The 19,466-nt window shown below is 49.3% G+C and overlaps 10 protein-coding genes across 10 annotated transcripts; 4 read left to right on the top strand and 6 right to left on the bottom strand.

Annotated features, from left to right (window-relative positions):
* Positions 1 to 914: 914 nt before the first annotated feature.
* Positions 915 to 2,912, top strand: ASPGLDRAFT_35321 (uncharacterized protein; the record flags this gene model as incomplete). The annotated part of the gene is made up of 4 exons (XM_022544545.1): positions 915 to 1,273; positions 1,373 to 1,471; positions 1,531 to 1,598; positions 1,669 to 2,912. The coding sequence occupies 4 exons, from the start codon at positions 915 to 917 to the stop codon at positions 2,910 to 2,912; spliced, it is 1,770 nt and encodes a 589-aa protein (XP_022401565.1).
* A 648-nt stretch (positions 2,913 to 3,560) lies between these two features.
* ASPGLDRAFT_125867 (DUF3245 domain-containing protein) lies at positions 3,561 to 4,416 on the bottom strand (the record flags this gene model as incomplete). Its single annotated transcript, XM_022540597.1, has 2 exons — positions 3,561 to 4,167; positions 4,244 to 4,416. The coding sequence occupies 2 exons, from the start codon at positions 4,414 to 4,416 to the stop codon at positions 3,561 to 3,563; spliced, it is 780 nt and encodes a 259-aa protein (XP_022401564.1).
* Positions 4,417 to 4,613: 197 nt separating this feature from the next.
* Positions 4,614 to 8,293, bottom strand: ASPGLDRAFT_46784 (uncharacterized protein). Its single transcript, XM_022546526.1, has 4 exons — positions 8,190 to 8,293; positions 7,591 to 8,115; positions 4,948 to 7,536; positions 4,614 to 4,893 (listed from the first exon to the last, which is right to left on the bottom strand). Exons 1-4 carry the CDS (start codon positions 8,202 to 8,204, stop codon positions 4,711 to 4,713), a joined length of 3,312 nt encoding a protein of 1,103 aa, XP_022401563.1. The 5' UTR covers positions 8,205 to 8,293; the 3' UTR covers positions 4,614 to 4,710.
* A 263-nt stretch (positions 8,294 to 8,556) lies between these two features.
* On the top strand, positions 8,557 to 10,099 carry ASPGLDRAFT_125637 (uncharacterized protein; the record flags this gene model as incomplete). The annotated part of the gene is made up of 4 exons (XM_022540579.1): positions 8,557 to 8,613; positions 8,670 to 9,194; positions 9,255 to 9,392; positions 9,446 to 10,099. 4 exons carry the CDS (start codon positions 8,557 to 8,559, stop codon positions 10,097 to 10,099), a joined length of 1,374 nt encoding a protein of 457 aa, XP_022401562.1.
* A 127-nt stretch (positions 10,100 to 10,226) lies between these two features.
* Positions 10,227 to 11,156, bottom strand: ASPGLDRAFT_125450 (uncharacterized protein; the record flags this gene model as incomplete). Its single annotated transcript, XM_022540558.1, has 3 exons — positions 10,227 to 10,707; positions 10,775 to 10,907; positions 10,964 to 11,156. The coding sequence occupies 3 exons, from the start codon at positions 11,154 to 11,156 to the stop codon at positions 10,227 to 10,229; spliced, it is 807 nt and encodes a 268-aa protein (XP_022401561.1).
* A 544-nt stretch (positions 11,157 to 11,700) lies between these two features.
* On the bottom strand, positions 11,701 to 12,733 carry ASPGLDRAFT_1479068 (oxidoreductase-like domain-containing protein). Its single transcript, XM_022541945.1, has 2 exons — positions 11,959 to 12,733; positions 11,701 to 11,895 (listed from the first exon to the last, which is right to left on the bottom strand). The coding sequence occupies exons 1-2, from the start codon at positions 12,549 to 12,551 to the stop codon at positions 11,772 to 11,774; spliced, it is 717 nt and encodes a 238-aa protein (XP_022401560.1). The 5' UTR covers positions 12,552 to 12,733; the 3' UTR covers positions 11,701 to 11,771.
* A 178-nt stretch (positions 12,734 to 12,911) lies between these two features.
* Positions 12,912 to 15,465, top strand: ASPGLDRAFT_148972 (uncharacterized protein). The gene is made up of 2 exons (XM_022541987.1): positions 12,912 to 13,955; positions 14,016 to 15,465. Exons 1-2 carry the CDS (start codon positions 13,027 to 13,029, stop codon positions 14,983 to 14,985), a joined length of 1,899 nt encoding a protein of 632 aa, XP_022401559.1. The 5' UTR covers positions 12,912 to 13,026; the 3' UTR covers positions 14,986 to 15,465.
* Positions 15,211 to 16,569, bottom strand: ASPGLDRAFT_74188 (60S ribosomal protein eL13). Its single transcript, XM_022549721.1, has 5 exons — positions 16,514 to 16,569; positions 16,346 to 16,379; positions 16,220 to 16,266; positions 15,922 to 16,080; positions 15,211 to 15,803 (listed from the first exon to the last, which is right to left on the bottom strand). Exons 1-5 carry the CDS (start codon positions 16,514 to 16,516, stop codon positions 15,366 to 15,368), a joined length of 681 nt encoding a protein of 226 aa, XP_022401558.1. The 5' UTR covers positions 16,517 to 16,569; the 3' UTR covers positions 15,211 to 15,365.
* On the top strand, positions 16,184 to 16,839 carry ASPGLDRAFT_46780 (uncharacterized protein). Its single transcript, XM_022546525.1, has one exon. It carries the CDS (start codon positions 16,545 to 16,547, stop codon positions 16,779 to 16,781), a length of 237 nt encoding a protein of 78 aa, XP_022401557.1. The 5' UTR covers positions 16,184 to 16,544; the 3' UTR covers positions 16,782 to 16,839.
* A 49-nt stretch (positions 16,840 to 16,888) lies between these two features.
* Positions 16,889 to 19,187, bottom strand: ASPGLDRAFT_82058 (uncharacterized protein). Its single transcript, XM_022550147.1, has 2 exons — positions 18,787 to 19,187; positions 16,889 to 18,720 (listed from the first exon to the last, which is right to left on the bottom strand). Exon 2 carries the CDS (start codon positions 18,688 to 18,690, stop codon positions 17,149 to 17,151), a length of 1,542 nt encoding a protein of 513 aa, XP_022401556.1. The 5' UTR covers positions 18,691 to 18,720; positions 18,787 to 19,187; the 3' UTR covers positions 16,889 to 17,148.
* Between the last annotated feature and the right edge of the window lie 279 nt (positions 19,188 to 19,466).

Genomic DNA, 19,466 nt, shown 5'->3' with positions numbered 1-19,466 from the left:
GCCTTCTTGCCTTATTCTATTCTTCTTCTTCTTTACCTTCTATTCTTTGTCAGACATTCAACTGGCTGGACCGCGGATGTCGTACTAAAATCCGGACCAATTGAGCTTTGCAGATCCGATCGTCCTCTGCTTTTTCTTCTTCTTCTCGCCCGGTCTTCGCCTCTTTTTTTCTGCAGCTTTTTTAAATTTTTTAAATTTTTTTTTTTTTTTTGAAAATTATTATTATTATTTTTTCTTTCTTTCTTCCTTCTGGCCTCGGTTTACTTTCTTCTTCTTTTCATCGTCGTCTCTCTTTCTCTTTTTTTCTTCTTTCTCTCTTCCAGATTCCACTTTTATCCCTCCCACATTCGTCGACCGCTATTCTATTATATACCTAGGATAAGATAGGGGGCGCAAAACGGGTCCGGGCTCCAAAAAAAAAGAAAAACAATACAGAGTGGTCTTTCTCTCTCAACGCGAAGGAGAAACACACAACTGGCCTCGCAATGACCAACAAAGGATAACACTAAAAACTTGAAGGTTCCTATTTATTTCTCATTATTATTACCCAGTTGATCCGCGCGCGACTTTTTCTGGTCCAGGCTTGAGCTGCCACAATAATATACACACACCACGCTTCCCACGTTCTTTCTCCGGGCTGGCTTTTTTTTTTTCTTTCACGGCATTGTGGAATAAACACTACTAGCACAAGCACTCGGATATTCCCTTGCGTCTCTCCCCGCCCCTTCCTGTCAGGTGCTTCCCCTGCATCTGCTACTAGCAATTCCTTTTCTTCCCACCCCACACTCTCCCTAAATCCTCTTTTTTTTTTTTCTTTCCCAGGGGGAGGGGGAGAAGAAATAATCATCGCCAATTCCTCCGTTGTCCGTCGTCTTCTCCATAATCGTCTTGCCGTCTGTCACCCCTCGCGCGAAATGAGTGGTCTCGCCGATCCCCCGACCAAAGTTACCTTTGCTCCCACGGTCACCACCCATGCTCCCGGCAAGACTCGCAACCTTCCTGTCCTCTCCTCTTCCGTGACCGGCTCAAATCAGTCGTCCGGTGACCCAATGGACGTAACTCCATCGACCGGGGGCCCTGCGCCCTCCAATTCCGATGGCGCAAACTCCAATTCCAATGCGCCCAATGGTTCTACGGATGCGAACACTGCGAACAACAGTGGCAACAACAATACCAATAGCAGCAGCAATGGCCCGAACCAGGCCATCGGAGCTGCCGCCGCTGCTCAGCAGCCCAAAGTCGTACAGACAGCATTCATCCACAAACTATACAAGTATGTATTTTCCTGCTGCTTGATCGGTACCAGTCGCGTGTAGTGGTTTTGGCTGTCAGTCAATGGAGAATAAGACATCGGTACTGACTATCTCGGTAGTATGCTCGAGGATCCTAGCATCCAGCATCTCATCTCCTGGTCCAGCTCGAACGATAGCTTTGTCATGTCCCCCACGTCCGAATTCTCAAAAGTTCTTGCGTTAGTGATACCTTGCTATAATCCCGTGCTTGTGGTTGTGGTTGCTGATACTTTCTTAGTCAATATTTCAAACATACCAACATTTCATCCTTTGTCAGACAACTCAACATGTACGGCTTTCACAAAGGTATGGCAAATTGGACGCGCTTTTGTTTTTAGTAACCATTCGTCCCGACGCTAACGCTGGGTTTCTTTAGTGAGCGACGTCTTCCATACCGGATCTCCCGATTCCGCACTCTGGGAATTCAAACACGGCAATGGCAACTTCAAACGCGGAGATTTGGTAGGATTAAGAGAAATCAAGCGCCGGGCATCTCGTCATGCTTTGATCCACCGCGACTCATTCCCCGGCCATAAGACCACCGCCGCGTCGCAGCCCGGTACCCCAGCCGAGCCGGTTCCCGATGCTACAGAGACACGTTTGATGGCGCTCGAACATTCGCTCTACGACATGTATAACCGTCTGGGTCGCGCGGAAGAGGGAAACATGGCCCTCAGCTCGAGGTGTCAAGCAATGGCAGAGGGCCTATCCAGATGCTACCACTGGGGTTATTCGATGTCGCGATTCGTACAGGCAATGGTTCCTGATCGAGATAGCCCTCTGTATCGCGACATCGTCAGTATGCAAAGTGAACTGGAAAGACACCTCGATTCTGTCCGCGCCCTGGAGAACCCTCATGATCCATATCTCGCAGCGCGGCAGCCGCCGCCTTACCTTGCAAACGTCTCCGTCGAGCCACCGGGCGCGCCGCTCTCTCCTCGACAGATGCCCATGGACGATAGTCGTCGACCATCGGTGGTCGAAACCTCTTTCCGGCCCAATATGATCCGGCCCCCTCTGCCTCCACACTTGGCCGTTTCTCCGCGTCGTTATGGCTCCGTCAGTGCTGCTGCCCATCCTTCTCCGAATCATAACCGTCCCCAGGTCCCCTCTGTTGTAACACCTCAGCCACCGATGCCTCATCCACTTTCATCCGTCTCGTCGCCTCCGGGACCCAACCTTGGGCGACGACACACATCCGCCGATATTCGCCAGCACGGCTGGCCTCCACGGGGCGTTTCGCCCTTCTCGACCTATCACCCACCAGTACCACCACCGCCCCACTGGCCTCCGTCACCACATCGCACTCCAACCTCAAGTGAACAACAGGTCCGAGATGTTTTAGCTCAGTACGAAATGGGTGCTCCGCGCAGACCTCCGCATTCGCGCAATATAACCCCGCCTACGAGTGCTGACGCACCTTCGTCGTCTATGCTCAGTGCCGATAATGGCTGGACGTTCGGGCCCCGATATCCCCGACACGAGTCATCCCTGCCAGCAACCCGACGGTCCAGTATGGCCAGTAACGTTCATTCGCTCCTCAACCCGGCTGATACCGCTGAGCGACCCGATGAGGATCAAGTAATGAACGATGACCGCAAACGAAAACGTTTGGAATGATTTAGCATCGGTTTTTGAGCAATTCTTGAACTGCCTGTGGCAGTTCGCAGTGACTCTTGAGTATAATTACAGGCCAGATCAATTGACTGGCCGAGACCTCTGGGTGGTCCTTTGGTTTCCCTGCATTACCTTGTGCTGCGACTTTGATTTATTTAATATCCCCGCTCTGGATGAATCATATTTGTGTATATTCTACTTATAACAAAGGTGGCTTCCTGACGAAGCCATTATCCGCCTGCATGTTTTTGAGACGAGGCTTCAAAGCATACATTCCCGTTCTGTCACCTTATATCAACCTTTTGCAAAGGCTGGAATATTGGATTTGAGCAGCATCTGTCGATTCGCCATATTACTATCATTATACCCTGGTTGAGTGGAGCAAAGCTTGGACAAACTGTTTTCGATAGCATTTAAAGCCATAGGTTGGAGATGTGAATTTCAATTTGAATAATAATGGCATTAGTTCGTTCGTGCATGCGGCTTTATTCTAGGTCGACTGTTCATTTCTGACCCTAAATGAAGTAAAAATTGACATGATTGACATAAGAATGGTAAGAAAATGAACCAAGCCTGCCTGTACTCCGTATATACAAACCAAATGATAGTCCACAATGTAATGCATGAGTATATCCTCCACAAACACGACGTTCACCTCTTCTTTCTCTTCTTCGACCTCTCAGCCAGTATCTCATCCAAGAAACTCGTCGCCTTCTTCCTCCTAGGAGCTGGTCGCGACGATGATCCCGATGTCCCTGCATCTGGCTTCGCTGAAGAGTCCTGTTCATCGCCCTGGGCCTCAACTTCTTGTTTCTCTTGCTCCGGATTGTCACCATCACCGCCACCTGGAGCAACGGCTGCAGCATCAGACGGCGTTTGCGACTGCGATTGTTCCTCCGCCGCAGCCTTCCGCTTCTTATTATTCTTCTTCTTCTGATTCTTCGTCAGACCCTGACTTAGCCCCTGCCCCTTCGCAGCAAACTTCCTCCCAACAGCCGCCGTCCGCCCATCCTCTTCATCATAATCATCTTCCTCAACAGCCTCGTTATTACCACCCGAATGCGACGGATTATTCGCATCACCGCTCGTAGTCGCAGAGGCCTTTTGCTTAGCCTCCCTCTCCCTCTCCTTCTCCTTCATAACTTTCTGATAATTCCTTCCCAGCAATTGTCTCCGCAGCGCATCGTTCGAGTCGAGTTCCGCGCGGTTCCAGCTTCCGTCGGGGAGTTTGGAGGGGAGGGGGGCTCCTACGCCTAGTCTTTATTTACCAACATTAGCACATACGCACACATACTCTCCAAATCTTATCAGAAACAAGGGTGACAAGGGCATACGTCTCCGGAACAGCCGTGAAAATCTCATCTTCCTCTTTCCGTAGCTCTTCTTCCGATTTAGTATTCGAGGTTTGTTCTTCGGTGGTTTGCGGGGGGAGCCATGAGGCGACGAGGCGTTGGCTGCGGGCGAGGGCGACGTTTGCGCGGTTGAGAATTATGTCTGTTGAGGACATTTTGTCCTTCTTTTTGTTTTTTGTTTTTTGTTTTTTGTTTTTGTTTTTGTTTTTTTTTTCTTTCCTTTTTGTTATTATGGAGTTGGATTGGGATCTCAAGATGGAAGAGAAACTTTTGATACGGGCGGCAATATGGTTACCGCCTGGGGGACCGACTTGGGCTTGGCATGGTTACTGTATTGGGAATTAAGATAGTGTATGAATGTAGGAGGATTGTCTATTGTGTTTTGTTCTATAGTACAGAAGTGGTTGTTTCATATGATGTAGTATACATATGTACATGTGATATCTCCATCAATGGTCAGGCTGTGCATGTGCAGGGGGGAACTTCTCATCATCTCGGTCGAGAACGTCAACAACGCTCTTCGAAACGGTATCCAGAATGAAATCCCGGATTACGTTGGATTTCGGAGGCGGGGAATTCTGATTCACGTTCTCATATGGGATAGTGAGTGCTTTAAAGGCCGCAACGGTCGCCTATTTGAAGTTAGTAAGAGGTAAAAAAGAGACCAAGTTGGGAGAACGACTAACCCTATCAAGTGCTTTGCGGAACTCGATCAGCTTCTTAGCAGCCTGCTCACTATCTTCCTCAGAGCCCTCGCTAAGCCGGATACTGAACTCCAACCACTCATCCATACACAACGTGTTGCTGGTTCCCCGGAGTCGTCCCCCGAATAGACATGCCGCCAACGGAGTGAGATGGCTGGTGTTACCCAGAATGACTCTGTCCGCAATGAAACGTTCCGTATAATCTTTGTTGTAAGTGAGTATGCACCGTGGTGGTGTGATACTGTTCACCCCGAACCCATGAGGGAAGCTCTTGTTATGACGTCTGGTGCGGTAGACTGAGTCGTCATTCCGCACCGGCGCAGCGAGATTGGGATATGTGGATTGGAGAATCAAGGCCTTGATCAGGGGGATGTGATGTGAATTCACGTTCATTTCGGGACCGCCAAATCGAAATTGAGCATCGTCGGTGTAGAAATGTTGGGGGATGATTCCCGTGCGAACGAGGATCCTGTGAGTCTCCTGTGCTGCGTCCAGCACTTCCCGGAATCGATCGTAGTTGATACTACGGCCAAAGGCGCGCGCCAAGGTTTCTGGAGTTCCCTGCTGGTACCACACCTTCCGTAAGGACTTGAAGGCATTGATCGCGCTGATGTGGTCGCTCCAGCTGTTCTCGGAATACTCAATGCGCCAATCCCTCGATGCCGTGCGCCGCCCAATGCCACGCGACGTATGGAACAAGGCCAAGTCGCCTCCCAGAGCTGCGAGGATAAGGAGAGGGTCTAGACAGCGGAAAATGACGCCCAGCAAGACCAGCTTGCCATGGCAGGGGTCTAATGGTATTTCAGACAGAATATCACCGAGCACCGTAGGATGATCACGCAGATTCATAGCTCGTAGGTATTGCAAATTATGAATTGCTTCGTTGACGCGAGCTTTACCTGGTGGTTCAATCAACTGCTCCATGATGGCTTCGACGTGTGTGCTAGGGTCTGCCTTTTTCGCAATCAAACAAGCATTCTGAAGGCCATCATGTGATATCCCCGAAGGTGGATTGGCATGGAAAAGAGGCTGCAGGCTGCGCGGATACAAAGCAAAGTATCCACCATCCTGTACCCGTTCTGCCCAGCCAGCGCGTCGGGCAAGGTTGGACTGGCTAACCCATTGGCAGAGTGGCCGGCTGAATCTCGCTTTCGGGTCATAGACCCTATGGTTTGTTTTGCCAGTATCAATCACATACTTTACACCAGGTAGAGTGACAGACGTCTCGACGATGTCTGTTGCCAGGATGATCCGCCGGCACCCTGGCCGGCTCTCGCTGAAAATGTCGTCGTAACTATCCGGGAGATTGGAATAAAGTCGCAGGATCTCAATTTTTTCTGAATCGCCAAAGTCAATCCCAAGCCCTTTTCCGTATTGTCGAAGAGTCCTGTGGACTTCAGTGATATGCGGCAGACCTGGGAGAAAGACCAGGATGGCGCCTTCGTCGGTAGTGGACAAGATATAGCTGATTGTCAGGCATACCAAGCCTATAGGTACAAAATGGTCATCCTCAAGAGACGTCAGATTAGACTTAGCTGGATTCAAGTTGCGAACCATTCTCTTTTTCTTAGACTGAAAGTAATGGCGCCCGAGGTAGGTCCGCGTCTTGTGCTCTTGAAGGTATGGGGATGATATGCTTTCCGGATACATGGTTTGTAAAGATGGTAATAAGTCATCAAGGTATTGCTTCTTAGCTGAGTGGTTGGGGCTCGGGATATAAAGGTGAGGCACTGGCACAACATGGCCCCTTCTCGACTCTTCCCCGAAATAAGACGCAACGCGATCAATGTCTGGAGTCGCACTCATAATCACAACCTTCGGTGTGTGAGCTTTCATTACCCGGCGCTCATCGATAATTCTCCTCAAAAAGAGCATTGTAAGGTCAAGATCAATGGTTCGTTCGTGAACTTCATCCAGAATAATATATGATACCGAATCGAGAAGGGAGGGTGCAAGCTGCAATTGCCGCAACAGAGCGCCGGCTGTGCAATACGTGATAGGTACACCGAATTCACCAAGATGATCATCGATTTGGATTTTGTATTCAATGCTCTGTCCAAGCTCCTCGCCCCTCTCATTCGCAACCCGTCGAGCAAGCGAAGACGCGCCAATTCGATATGGCTGTACACAGAAGATTTTGCAATCCGCGGCTGACCCTGCAATTGCATGATCGAGCAACATTTGGGGCAACTGACTCGACTTCCCAGCGCCAGCCTCCGCGACAATGATGCTGTATGTGCTGTTCTGGATCATGTCAAGGATCTGATCCTTCATGGTGTTGATTGGCAGATCGGCCACCTGGCGCTGTTGATCCGAGAGCTGCTTCTGCATCCCCGCAGTTTCAGATGGACCTCTTGCAAGTGTCTTAGGGAGGAACCAACGCCTTCTCTCGACGGGAGTTTGTCCTGCGCGCATTAGATCCGGTAAGGCGCTGCGCATGGTGGCGAGCAGGTCTGTGCTCATTACGAGTTCAAGGCTCCCGCTCTCCCTCAAGCGATTCAAGGTTTGCAATGTACCACGCGTGTGCATTTTTTGCACGATGAGTAGGGCAGCCTTGCGTGCCGCCTCTTCCTAAAAAGGATCGTCAGTCAATAAAGACGAAGCAGTAAAGGTCCGTTTGCATACCTCCGTCCTGCCGTTGCAGTTTGCAAACACGGGTTTGCCGGTAACATGGACATGGCACTTGATAGAATAGATGACCACAGTTTCCAAAATCAAGGAGTGGGTCACCACTGTCACAAGCTTGTGGTTCTCGAATTCAGCACGTATGGTCTTCAGCGGAGATTCAACAAGCCGTTTGCCTAAACCATTGTAGTCCGAGTCTCGGGGGAGCAATCCAAAACGCCCATCGTAATCAGGGTCGTCCTCCTCAATTGCATCCTTTGGGTCGTCCTCTCCAACAACAGAAACCGGCAATCCAAGAATTGGTTCGAATTTCGTTGAATAGAAAACGGGTGAACCTAATCGGATTGCTACCACAAAGCCTGGCCTCCGCCCACGAAGGGTCGCGCCTGAGACTCTAGACTCTATATGGGTCACATAGGAAGCGGAACGCTGAGCGTTGTATGAACAGACATCGGAGGAACGACGGAAAGCGAACTCGGTTTGCGATGATCTATTCTTGGTGGACAGAAGTGTGCACGGGACTCGCTAATGACAGAGGATACCAAGTCAGTACATTTCCTTTCCTATAAATGAATGATTGCGTATTTCGAGGCCCTTACCAAATAGCTTCGCATTCTTGCGCGAGACGCCTTCGAACGTCAGGCGGGGCACTTCAGCGAACGCTCCATAAATGAAGCCGTTCTTGACTGGTCGCAGTTCAGAGTCTACAAAAAAAAAAAAAAAAAAAAAAATAAATAAATAAATAAATAAATAAATTTACAAATGACAAAAAAGAAAACCAAGAGTCCTCTTCAAAGGACGGTGGACTTGGTCATCTCGACGGTGTTGTAGAAAATATCGCCGTTCTTTTCTCCGCGTTCCCCGATCTGATGTCTTGGCACGCTTTCCCGTACCCTGGAATTGGCTATCTACTTGACTTCCCCGTAATGCCCTTTATTGTAGATATCTCAACAGATTTCCTAATCAATGGTCGGGATACCTCGAAGTAGCGGTTGTTTGCTCTGTGTTCAGCGTCGGGTGAAGGTCGGTATCTTAGGACCCTAATATTTATGATCAAGGGCATTTCTGATGAGAAATAGTGCGACGAGAGACGTCCAGGATGTCAACGATGTGAAACTTACGGAAGGCCATGCCCTGGCTATGATCGTGGCTTCAAATTCGTGCCTGGGAAGCCCTACCGTGCTCAGCGTCGCCGTCGAGCTGGCACGGGTTCTGCAAAATCTCATATACAAGAGGAACCCCAGGAGGTGTATCAGCCACTGATAGAGCACACTAATCAATCCTCATCACAGCATATCATACAGAGCCTAAGTATACTGATTGGTGACTTTTCGACGCCATCTTCTGCAGTTTCACCCCATATCGTTACTCGTTGGTTTGGGTTTCTGCCAACTATCTATGGACGGAACAAGACATTGGATGCTACTATCAAATCCTTTACAGCTCATCATATGGGAAACGCTACTGGGAATCAAGAGATTATTCGCTATGGGCAGTCTGCGTACGTGGAAGCTCTACACAGACTTCAGAGATCTTTGAATAATCCCACGGAATGCGTCTCCTCACATATCTTCTGCGCAGTGATGCTGTCATGCTTATATGAGGTGAGACATTGCATTCGAAGCCCTTTGGATAACCCTGTCAGGCATTCTGACTGTAACGAGCTTTTCTTCAACACACAAGATTCTGAATCTTGGATGAAGCATGCCAAGGGGCTGAGCCGATTAGCTGAATTCCGAGGACTTGATTGCTACCGAAACGAATTTGACAGTATTCTGCTCAAAGCTTCCCGTGGGATTGTTGTATGTACCGGTATGCCGTGAACCCTGGCTGTACTGGTCTGACACTTGGACAGATCATGAATTCCGTATTTTCCGGTCAAGAATGCTTCCTAGCATCAGAGAGCTGGCATATTGTGATGAAGGAGCACTGTGATACATTCTTACCAGCGGGTCTGGGGTATCTGATTGAAGAGTTTATTGTGTATTTCACATTCGCCCCAAGTCTTATACATAAACTTTATGCTCTCAAACAGGCGGACCCAGCAAGTCCAGAGACGCGGGTACAGATGTCAGAAACTCTCAAGCGCACTCTTGATATGCAAGAAAAGTTGAATGCGTGGTATGACAGATATTCACGTATCGCTCTTCCCCCAAGGGAAACCGTTTCACCTTCTGAAGACAAACTGTACCCCATGGTTCTCTCATATTCAGATCCAACCAATGCGTCGGTATTCTGTGGTTATTACTCTTACACGGTGATTATACATGAGATCCTGAAAGCTTGCAGCTATCCCGGCGAGCATGAGGCCATGACCGTCTACTTCCGAGACCAAATTTGCAAGTCTGTCGAATACAATGGCAGGGGTCTCCTTGGACCATACCAAATGGCGTTTCCCTTGCGGGTGGCGTTTGAAGTTGCTGATCCTGTGGTCAAATCGTGGATCAAGGGTTGGCTTATACGACTTTCGAATGTCTATCCAGCTTTACAACCGCAGAGGTTTGAGTGATTTCTCCCTGGCCGAGGGACACTATTTATGTTCAAAATATGTGCAGAAGTTCTTCGCTACCTCACGACTCCCGGGCCTATTTGAAGATTACCGTGCACACACAGCAAGGCATTACCTTCCATTCATCTCATTCTGACGGGACTCTCTCATAGCCACCTCCAATAGCCCGAACCGGTTCAATCACCATGCGTGCTGTGAACAGAAGCATGATAACAATAATCTCCATCAGAAGCCTCATTCCAACCGCGTCACAGCTGTCACCAATTACCTGCTTGAAACACGGTGGACCATACTCTTCAAGAAAAAAGAATACAATCCTGATCGCCAGAAATGGGAGCGCTGCTAAAGTCAACAGCATCCCTTGGTATCCGGCCACTGTGAGATATGCCCGGGACCTTACTGCAAGCATAGCAATAAAACCACAGAAGGTGGTGAACGTGATGACAAGAACAACCGATCCTACAATACCACAAGCGCGGATATCGATACATCTTCCCACGATGACAGCAACCAAGCTGATAAATACCGGAAAGCGAAAGAAATGAAGTGCGAAACGAATAGCCTTGGGGTACTTTGATTTCCCTGGACCTATTTCTCCAGCCTGTCCGCTATATGACCCGCGAAAAAGACCGTTAGTCTCATGCTCCCAAGTAATGGGAGTAATTGCATACGTACCTGAGCAGCAATACGAAGCTTAATTCAAACAAGAGCGGCGAAAGACCAATGCTTTGCAGGACGTATTCAGCGACCAATACAGACTTGTTCGGCTGAGGATTGACAAGCACCATTGCAGACCCGGCGATGCGAACTTGATGATAGTCAAAATCAGTTGCTGTTCTTCCGGTGTGTCTCTATCCTACTTACGCTGAGCCAGCAAACCTATCAACCCAAACCAGGAGTAGAACAAGCATCGCCCGATGCTTCGATTCCTCTTGTGGTGCCAGAATCGCCATTCCTGTACAAATCTTGTGGTGAATTGGACCACCTGGATGATTGAGAAGAGGATGATCTCCAAAATTGCGAGATTCTGTTTTTCTGCCGAGAAACTTGCAACCATGATGGGTGGTTCTCACAATGTCAATTCAGATGAAGTGAGATGAGCTTGATTCCCTTATATGCCAGACGAGAGGACGAATATGAGAACAAACTGGGCTACTTCCGTTCCTCCTTATATATAATCCCCCCCACTCATAATTTCTATCACTGATGCCCTCATTGAATGGTTCTTATGGGGACGTCGTGCTATGTGACCCGCTTGGGTTTAGTTCATATACATCGTGATCAATGACCACTTTTGGTTTAGCGTTGATAACTGAGACCAGCCAATCATGGGGAGTATATATATTCGCATGGTCACCAACATCTCGGGGAATGTTCAGAGTCAGGGAAAAAAGCAGCAAGGACTGGGCTTTGGCTGGAAGGAGAAAGGTGGCAAATGTTGTAGAAGGTCCAGTGTATATAAACAAATTCGTTTATTTCACATCACTTTCTGTGGTCCTGTCACTATACAGTCTCTATGTATTTCTATAGATTCCAACTCATGAACATGACTCCTCACAATGCTAACCAATATACACAGGGTATCTAACAAAATGAAATAGTAGTTTGAATGGCAAAGAGCCCGGCTTTTCTTCATTCTTCCCTTCCCGTCAAACCAGAAAAGAACCAGCCCTCATGTCGTAGCCTCCTGGTGTTTCTTCTTCAACTTCTTCTCCGTCCTCATAAACTCCCGAATTCCCACAGGGATACCGGCAAATATATCTTCCTTCTGGTCCTCCACAGGCCAATTCGCCTCACTGCCACCCCCATCATCATCCATACTCATACTCGCACTCTCAACCTCGGCCCTCTTATTCTGCCGCATATCCGGAGTCTTCGGTACACCCCTCGCCTTCGCGTGCTCGAGCCTATTGGCCCACTCTTCCATATCATCACGATAATCATCCCATACACAATGAGCGCAGCCACTCATACAGCAATTATCCGGTTCCGACGGCCGCGGCGGGATCGCAACCCCATTGATAGTTTTCCACATCGACTCAGGAGGCACGTTGCCTGCGTCATATCGCGATGAACGGCCGGGAGTTTGAAGCCGGCTACCGAAGACAATCGACATCTTGTCCTTCGGGGACTGCGGTTCGACCGTGGAGGCCGGTGTTGATTTCTCGGGTTTCGTGGGGACGGGGCGCGAGGTAGGTGCTTGCCGATGGTAGGGAGATTTGGTTACGAGGATGTCATGGTAGTAGCCCGACAATGGGTATGCCTGGCGAGGTTCTTCGTTGCCGTCTATGTCGGCCTCGGTTGTACGCTCACGAGAGTTTATGCGTCGGGAACTCGGAGGAAAGGCATAATGAGGGCGTGATGTTTGCGAAGAGAGGAATGGGCGTGTTCGGTTCAAAAGGCTTCTCCCAAGAAGCGATTGCTTCCTGGCAGCGACTGGAAGCCACTCCATTATGGATTGGTGTTGGTGGTGGGAGAGAAGAGTAGCAGCTATTGCGCTCTGTAATAATACATGCCGATTATGACGTACCGGGATTTAGCGAGATTTCTCGTTTTCTTTTTCCGGACGGCCGTCGCATCCATAAACTTTAGATTGCTAACATTGGTGGCTCTTTAAACATAATAAGGTTGATGTACAGCAAAGGATAGGTATATCAAGTACTACTTCTCATAGAACTGAGCAATGTGTAAAGATTACGGACGAATACACATAAATCACGTGATTTTAAAATGCAAACAACACAAACACCCCAGGGAATGTTGAAGATCGCCGACGTGCTTCAAGCAAACAGATGCGATTCGTGATTCGGTGGTTTTACAGCAAGGAAATACGATACCTAGCATGCTCTGTACATTATCCACCTAATCAACAAGTACATACACACACCGGCACAGCTCCTCCGTGAAAGTGGTGCTTCAGACAGACAATGCTCTCCTCCCCGGCCAAACGGCGCAAGACGAGCGAGACAACAGCCGCCGCAATCGACGCGTCGCAGACGAACCAGAAAGCCCACGAAAATAACAGTCGAGTGCACCAACGTCGCCCGTCGTTTCAGTCTCCCACGCAAGCAAGTCTAGCGAGATCGCATCCGGACGTTCTAGCACGTGCGCTTAGTCGCTCACCAACGAGACCCCTGCGTAATGATAACGGTAGCGAGAATGATCAGCAGAAGGAGCAAGAACTGGTGGATTCGAGAACGTTCGGTTTGCGCGATAGGAAGGCTCTTCGGCCATCGATAGCTCCTGGTGCGAGTCCAACGGATGTTTCGACATTATCGCCGCGCAGTGCGTTTGCTGCTCCCCCGCGACGGGTATCAAGGAAAATCGGGCCGTTAGATCTAGCATTCGGGACCCCTGAGGTGAAACCGGAGAACGAGACGGCAGACCCGTCGCCTGACGATACACCAGGGGATCAATTGGAGGAAATGGGCAACGATGCGAATGAAGACAACATGGATCAGGGTCCCTCGTTTTTGGACAGACTAGAAGAACCAGAGCTACCCCCGACACCTACTCAGTTAGGGCTGGAGAAGCCACCTGGTCGACCGAAGGGGCTTTTGAGCAGCAGCCCTTCTGCTCGGTATGAAAAGAGGGCACGGCGACGAATCGATGATACCAAATCAAGCGCACTGAAGCTGGAAAGTTTCAATACAACTGGCGATTCAACGACGAAGGATTTGAATACGGACAGAGCGCCATTGCCAGAGTCTGAGCTGAAAAAGCGACAGAATAAGAAGGAGCTTTCCGCTGAATTAAAACGATTAAAGGACGACGTTGCGGAATTGGAAGCATGGACCGAGAATCTGAACAACCCAGACATGAAGACGGAGTCGCCCAAGGATCTTAACAAACTCATGTAAGTCCATCAGAATAAGACGAAATCGCAAGCCAGACAAAATTACTGACCACGCCACAGCTCCTTGTTGTCATCGGAAAATGCTTCTCATAAGCAATCGTCACCTCCAACAAACGCCTCAATCTCATCCATCCTCTCCACCTTACTGCCCTTCTCTTCAAAAGTTTCTTCCAAGCCCGTACACGAACCGCCATTACCAACCAACCCCTTTACCCTGAAAGAACACGCGCAAGCGAAGCAATACCTGACAGTCTTCGCGCCATTGTCCGTAACAACACATTCCAACAAAGTATCTGCCTCAAAATCAGCACCCCTAACTGAATCGCATAGCCTGACATTATCAGCCGGGCCACCATTTCCGCCAAAACTCTACAACATAACCATTAACTACGAGACAAACCCAGAAACACAATCCCTAATATCCGTATTTATACCAGAGAGCGACGGATCGACAAATGTGCCAGGCGGACTACTCCGCTGGATTGACACTAGACTATCAAACCCACTTCTGAAACTCGACGTCTCTGGTCTATGCTGGGGCACCAATCGCTACTGGGAAGCATCCATCTCGCGCGCACAAGTATGGTCGAGGATCGAAGCTCGACATTCCAAACTACTTGCACATCGTAACCACCGGGAGTCAAAACACAAAGAAGACACAACCGACCTCCGCCATGTACTTCCCCATCTCGACCGCACGAGCATGACATTCTCTCTAAAAGATACATCCAAATCCCTCCGGGTGCTCATTTCGTGCGCATTAACCCTCGACGAATGGACAAGTGAGCCGCGACTACTTCCCGAGATCAGTATCTCGTCTCCGGCTGCATCGAGCAAGAAGATAGAACAAGAGACTAAGAAGTTGTTTAATACTCTCTTAAGGGGAGAGCAGGGGACGGATAGCGACGGCGTTGGAGGCGATGTTGAGGCAGATGCTATTGTGCGAGCTGTTGATGGTGTTGTGGGAGTGTTGTTTGGTCTTGATGATACCCATGTTCAAGGATTCAAAGGGAAGTTGCCTGTGAGGTGATGGAATTGAGGGTAGATTGTTATGAATATTTGTATACATATAGGTATATAGTAACGGTAAATAATATGGGACGATTCAAACAAGCATATGCATACACGATTCTAGGTGGGAGAGATAGGGCACATTTTCTTCGAACAAGTAAACCATTTGTAGAGCCAGTTATTCCCTTGGGAACAAGTCTCCAACCTAACTCCGGGTACTTTTCACCAGAAATAAGATACAACAGGAAATTGGGGACATCATTTATTTAAAAAAAATTCGGAGCATTTTTTTTACCGACAAAGGTTTAAAAGGAAAAAGAGACCACGCCATGCCACAGTACACTAGTAATCCCCGACTTGAAAAACGACCCGATCATCATTAACAGAGAGTCAAATTGTCTATTTCTTGGCAGCAGCAGCCTCATCAGCCTTAGCCTTGGCGCGCTTCTCCCGAGTACCCCGGAGACGGGCCTCACTGCGGGCATCCCGCAAGCGTCTGTAAGCAGCCTCCTCACCCTTGGGCAGGCTGTCACGGCTAACCTCGGTGATGGCCTCCTCGGCGGTGGGGTTCTTGACGGGGAAAGAAGCGCCAACGTTGGTAGCGTAACCCTCGGTCTTGCCGTCGGCGGCGAAAGCAGCCTTGGCGGCGTTGACCTCGTCAGCGGACGAGTCGAGCTTCTTGAACTGACCGCTCTTGCGGGGGAAGAGGATCAGGCGAGCCTTGTAGTCCTGGAGGCGGTCGACGTTGGCGACGAGCGACTCCTTGGAGTAGTTGACACGGCGGTTGTCAACGGCGATACCGACGGTGCGAGCGAGCTTGGCGGGGATACCAGCTTCCTATAGATTCGAAACCATGTAAGTCTCCGTTTCACCCTATTTGATCCAACCCAAAGCAGACGTGCGATCCAAGTCGTCCTCATCCGCTGTCGGTTCCATTTTCGAGGGGTAAATTTACCTTCAGCTCAGCACGGGTGAAACCACGACCACCCCGGACACGACGGTTGTACTTGACGGTAGGGCATCTCACAACGGGACGCAGCTGGTCGACCGGACGGGGAGCGACAGCAGCGGCCTTAGCGAGACGGGCATCACGTCTGCGGTGCTTGCGACCGGGCTATTCGAAAAAAAATTTATTAGTCCATCGTGGATTTTGCGTTTCCCCCCAAAACGAATCGAGAATCGTATGTCGTTTAATTCGTATAACACAATTCGTTCAATCATCAGGGAGGTTTTGGAAAAAGTCGATATCGTACCTGGTCGAAGTGGACGCGCACACGCTGCTGCCAGTCCTTGCGGAAGTCTGTATAAAATCCCCATCAGTCCATCAATTCCCATAAAACCTCGCAAGCCAAAAAATTCTTTCCACAGGTCTCACTCACGCTGGTTGAGGATTTGGTTGTTGTGCTTGATCGCCTATATACCGCACACACACAATCAGTATTTCTTCCTCCATAACCGATACAGACAAGATAAAAGCCCCGGAGAAGCTCTCATCTTAACCTGTAGATAGAAGTCGATAAATCGAAATAACAGGGATCCAAACGCACCATTGTGACGGATGGGGATCAAGTCCGGGAGATGGTCGTTGTCGTCGTGGGAGGTGTCTGGTCGTATCTCGAAACTCCAGCGGAAAGACTCGTTTCAATATTGGGCGGAACTTTTTTTGGTGTGGCCGCCTGCGCAGAGCCGCCTCGCTTAGCGAGCCCTAGCCTACTTTCCCCTTTCGGAAAGCGTCTTTCATCTACAAGGCAAAACAACGATATAACTTGCAGTTTTCCTACTTTTTATTCTCATGTTTGTTTCTACAGTTTATAAGCGTTATAATGAATGGTATTCCATAGCCAGTCTGCAGCTCCCGAGTGCTCTAAGCGAGGGATACCTGTTGTTACCGGCTTAGTAAGGTCTACAAGAACTACACCCTTCAAGAGAATGCTTTGTTTCTTTTATTTAATTCGTTGCTATCTAAGACCCAAAACGGACTCCAATGACCACCCTATGGCCCAATAGTACTCGAAACTGTTGAACCAACCTCAAAAAACACCATGCCCGTCCAATATTTGCATACGTTCATCAATCATCATTAACAGCAATCAAAGATCCAAAACGCCAGTACAGGACTTAGTCAGAAGCCCAAGAGGTGTTGAACGCCGAAAAGGAATAGAAAACGAAAAGCAGCGAGACGCTATGTGCGATTGCCCCATGCGTCAATACCAAGTCCCACCGCCTTGGACTTCTTTACCCCTCGCTCTTCTTCGTGAGTTGCTTTGCGTTTCAAACTAACAGCAGGCTCAGCTCCAGCTTTCTTCACCTGGCCAAATAGTTTTGTCTGCAACAGGGTGCTGGTCTTTGGGACATTGGCTGAACTTCGAGTCTCTTGACGACGGCTCCCAGCGTTGCGGCGAAGCATATCTGTTGCCAATGAACTAGCCTGCGAACCTGGGGCCTCTTCTTTTCCATCATCATCATCATCTTCTTCTTCTTCTTCTTCTTCTTCTTCTTCTTCTTCTTCTTCCTCCTGTACAGTATCCGCTTCTTCGATATCCGAGGCAGAGATGGTGCTGTCCCGATCATACTGCTCTTGGCGGGTGTTTCCCACCGGAGTCAAGTACTGCAGATGGGCTTCCTGGGAGCGGGAAGGCGTCTTAGGGACAGACGACACTTGATGGGAACCATAAATGTCGCCGTTTGAATGCTGACTGTGCACGAAATTTTGATCAGGAGTGGAAGCAACGCTCGCGGATTCTTGACTGTTGGAGAATCGGTCCGCAAATTGGCCCGCAGCAAGAAGAGCCGCAAGGCCACTTTCTTCCCTGCTCAATTGGTGGCTGCCATAATGATTACTCGTATTACCGTGATCGGAAATGTGGCGACCAGATCTTCTGCGAGGAGTGTGGAGCTCTGTGTGGGGACTGAGAGACATGGATCCTTGCTCAATCATCAAAGAGAAATGTTGCCGATTGTCCCGAATGCGCCCCTTTAATCGCTGATTTTCCTCGTTGAGCATATCAGATTTGACCTTTTCTTGCTCGATGAGTCTCTTTGCGCGACGCAGTCTTCGATCAAGGGTGTCATTGTTTCTCTCGAGTTCTTGATTTCGCCGGAGAGCCAATTCCAGCTCCGCATTGGAAATCGGCTGCAATGGCTTGATTTCGGCTGGGCCATGACGGTTGCGATACTCTGAGCTCTGGAGAATCTCAACCTCACGTCTTGCCAATTGGTGCTCGACCTCAGCGCGTTTGATCGCCTCATTGCTCGAGAATGATAACAGGCTATGTTGCAGTTTAAAGTGCAGAGCGGACATGCGAGCTTCTTGGGCTATGTTAAGCAAATCCTTGGAAATGGCACGAAGTTGGGGCTCGCTGGCTGTGTTGATATCATCGACTGTTGGCAGGTTCTCGGAAGCCCCATATGCGGCGCACAGCGACTTTTCCATATTTGGTGGGGATACCAGGAGGGAGTTTGATCGGGATCGGGATCGGGACCGAGAGCGACGGAGAGGAGCTCCCGGTACTTGCGTCGATGGCGGAGGGGTCATGTCTGATGAGGACAATGGAGGGGGTGAGAGTAACTTGCTTTTCTCTGAATGCGATGTATGACTTTCAGCCCTTGCGAAATTTGGAGATGCAGAAAGGTTTGCCCGCTGGACCGGATTCGCTGGAATGTTAAACTCTACAGGAGGCGCAAGAGAACCTTGCGACAACTGAGGTTCAGTGTCTTGTGACATGATCTGAGTTATATTTGTCGAAAGCCCACACTAAATAGCGAATCAGTCAATTGCTCGCGACACACAAAGGAATAAAGAGCGCCATCCAGCACGTACCGATGTGAGACCGGGTAGAAATGATCACCTAAACCCGACTTGATAGCAATGCTTTCGACAATGCGATATCGGAGTCGCAATCGCGCAAGACAATTGGACTTTGGAAAGAGATCGAACTTGTGATATGCAAGGCGTGTGTTGATGATATAAGAAACCGGAATGATGATAACACTATAGAGTGGGATGTTTTGGGCTTATCGCCGATAGGGTTTTTGTGTCCAAGGCTGACACAGTAAAACCACGCGCACAAAGAGAGGAAAGATGTACGAGATGTCAGAGGAGTAAGGGGCGTAAATAAAGCGCGCGCGAGACGTAAAGAAATAAGAGTCAAGAAATAAAGAAGGGGGATTGGATAAATGAAACAGGCTGGGGCATGCACTAGTAGTATGTATGTATGGGGAGGTGGTCGGAAGTGGGAGGAAGATGCGGCGGGCGGTCGTTTTGATGCCTGAGAGCTCCGGCTGGAGTTATTGAGGGGGCTGGGAATGTGACTTGCAGCCAATTAGAGCTGTCTCTTACGGTCCACGTGAGCCCAGCCGCGCGCCAGAACCCCCGATTACTTAATATGGTTAGCGTGGAGATCGGAGGGACATAAACAACTGCCGCAGCCGATCCCCCGGCGCTCGTCACTCCAGCAACCAGGCACTTGTCTGGAGTACGAAGTGTTGCAAGTTGAAGAA

The sequence above is a fragment of the Aspergillus glaucus genome (genome assembly GCF_001890805.1).
Source record: "Aspergillus glaucus CBS 516.65 unplaced genomic scaffold ASPGLscaffold_9, whole genome shotgun sequence".
In the NCBI taxonomy this organism is placed as follows: Eukaryota; Fungi; Ascomycota; class Eurotiomycetes; order Eurotiales; family Aspergillaceae; genus Aspergillus; species Aspergillus glaucus.
Note: the sequence above shows the minus strand (reverse complement) of the source record. Positions and strands in the feature narration are given on the sequence as shown.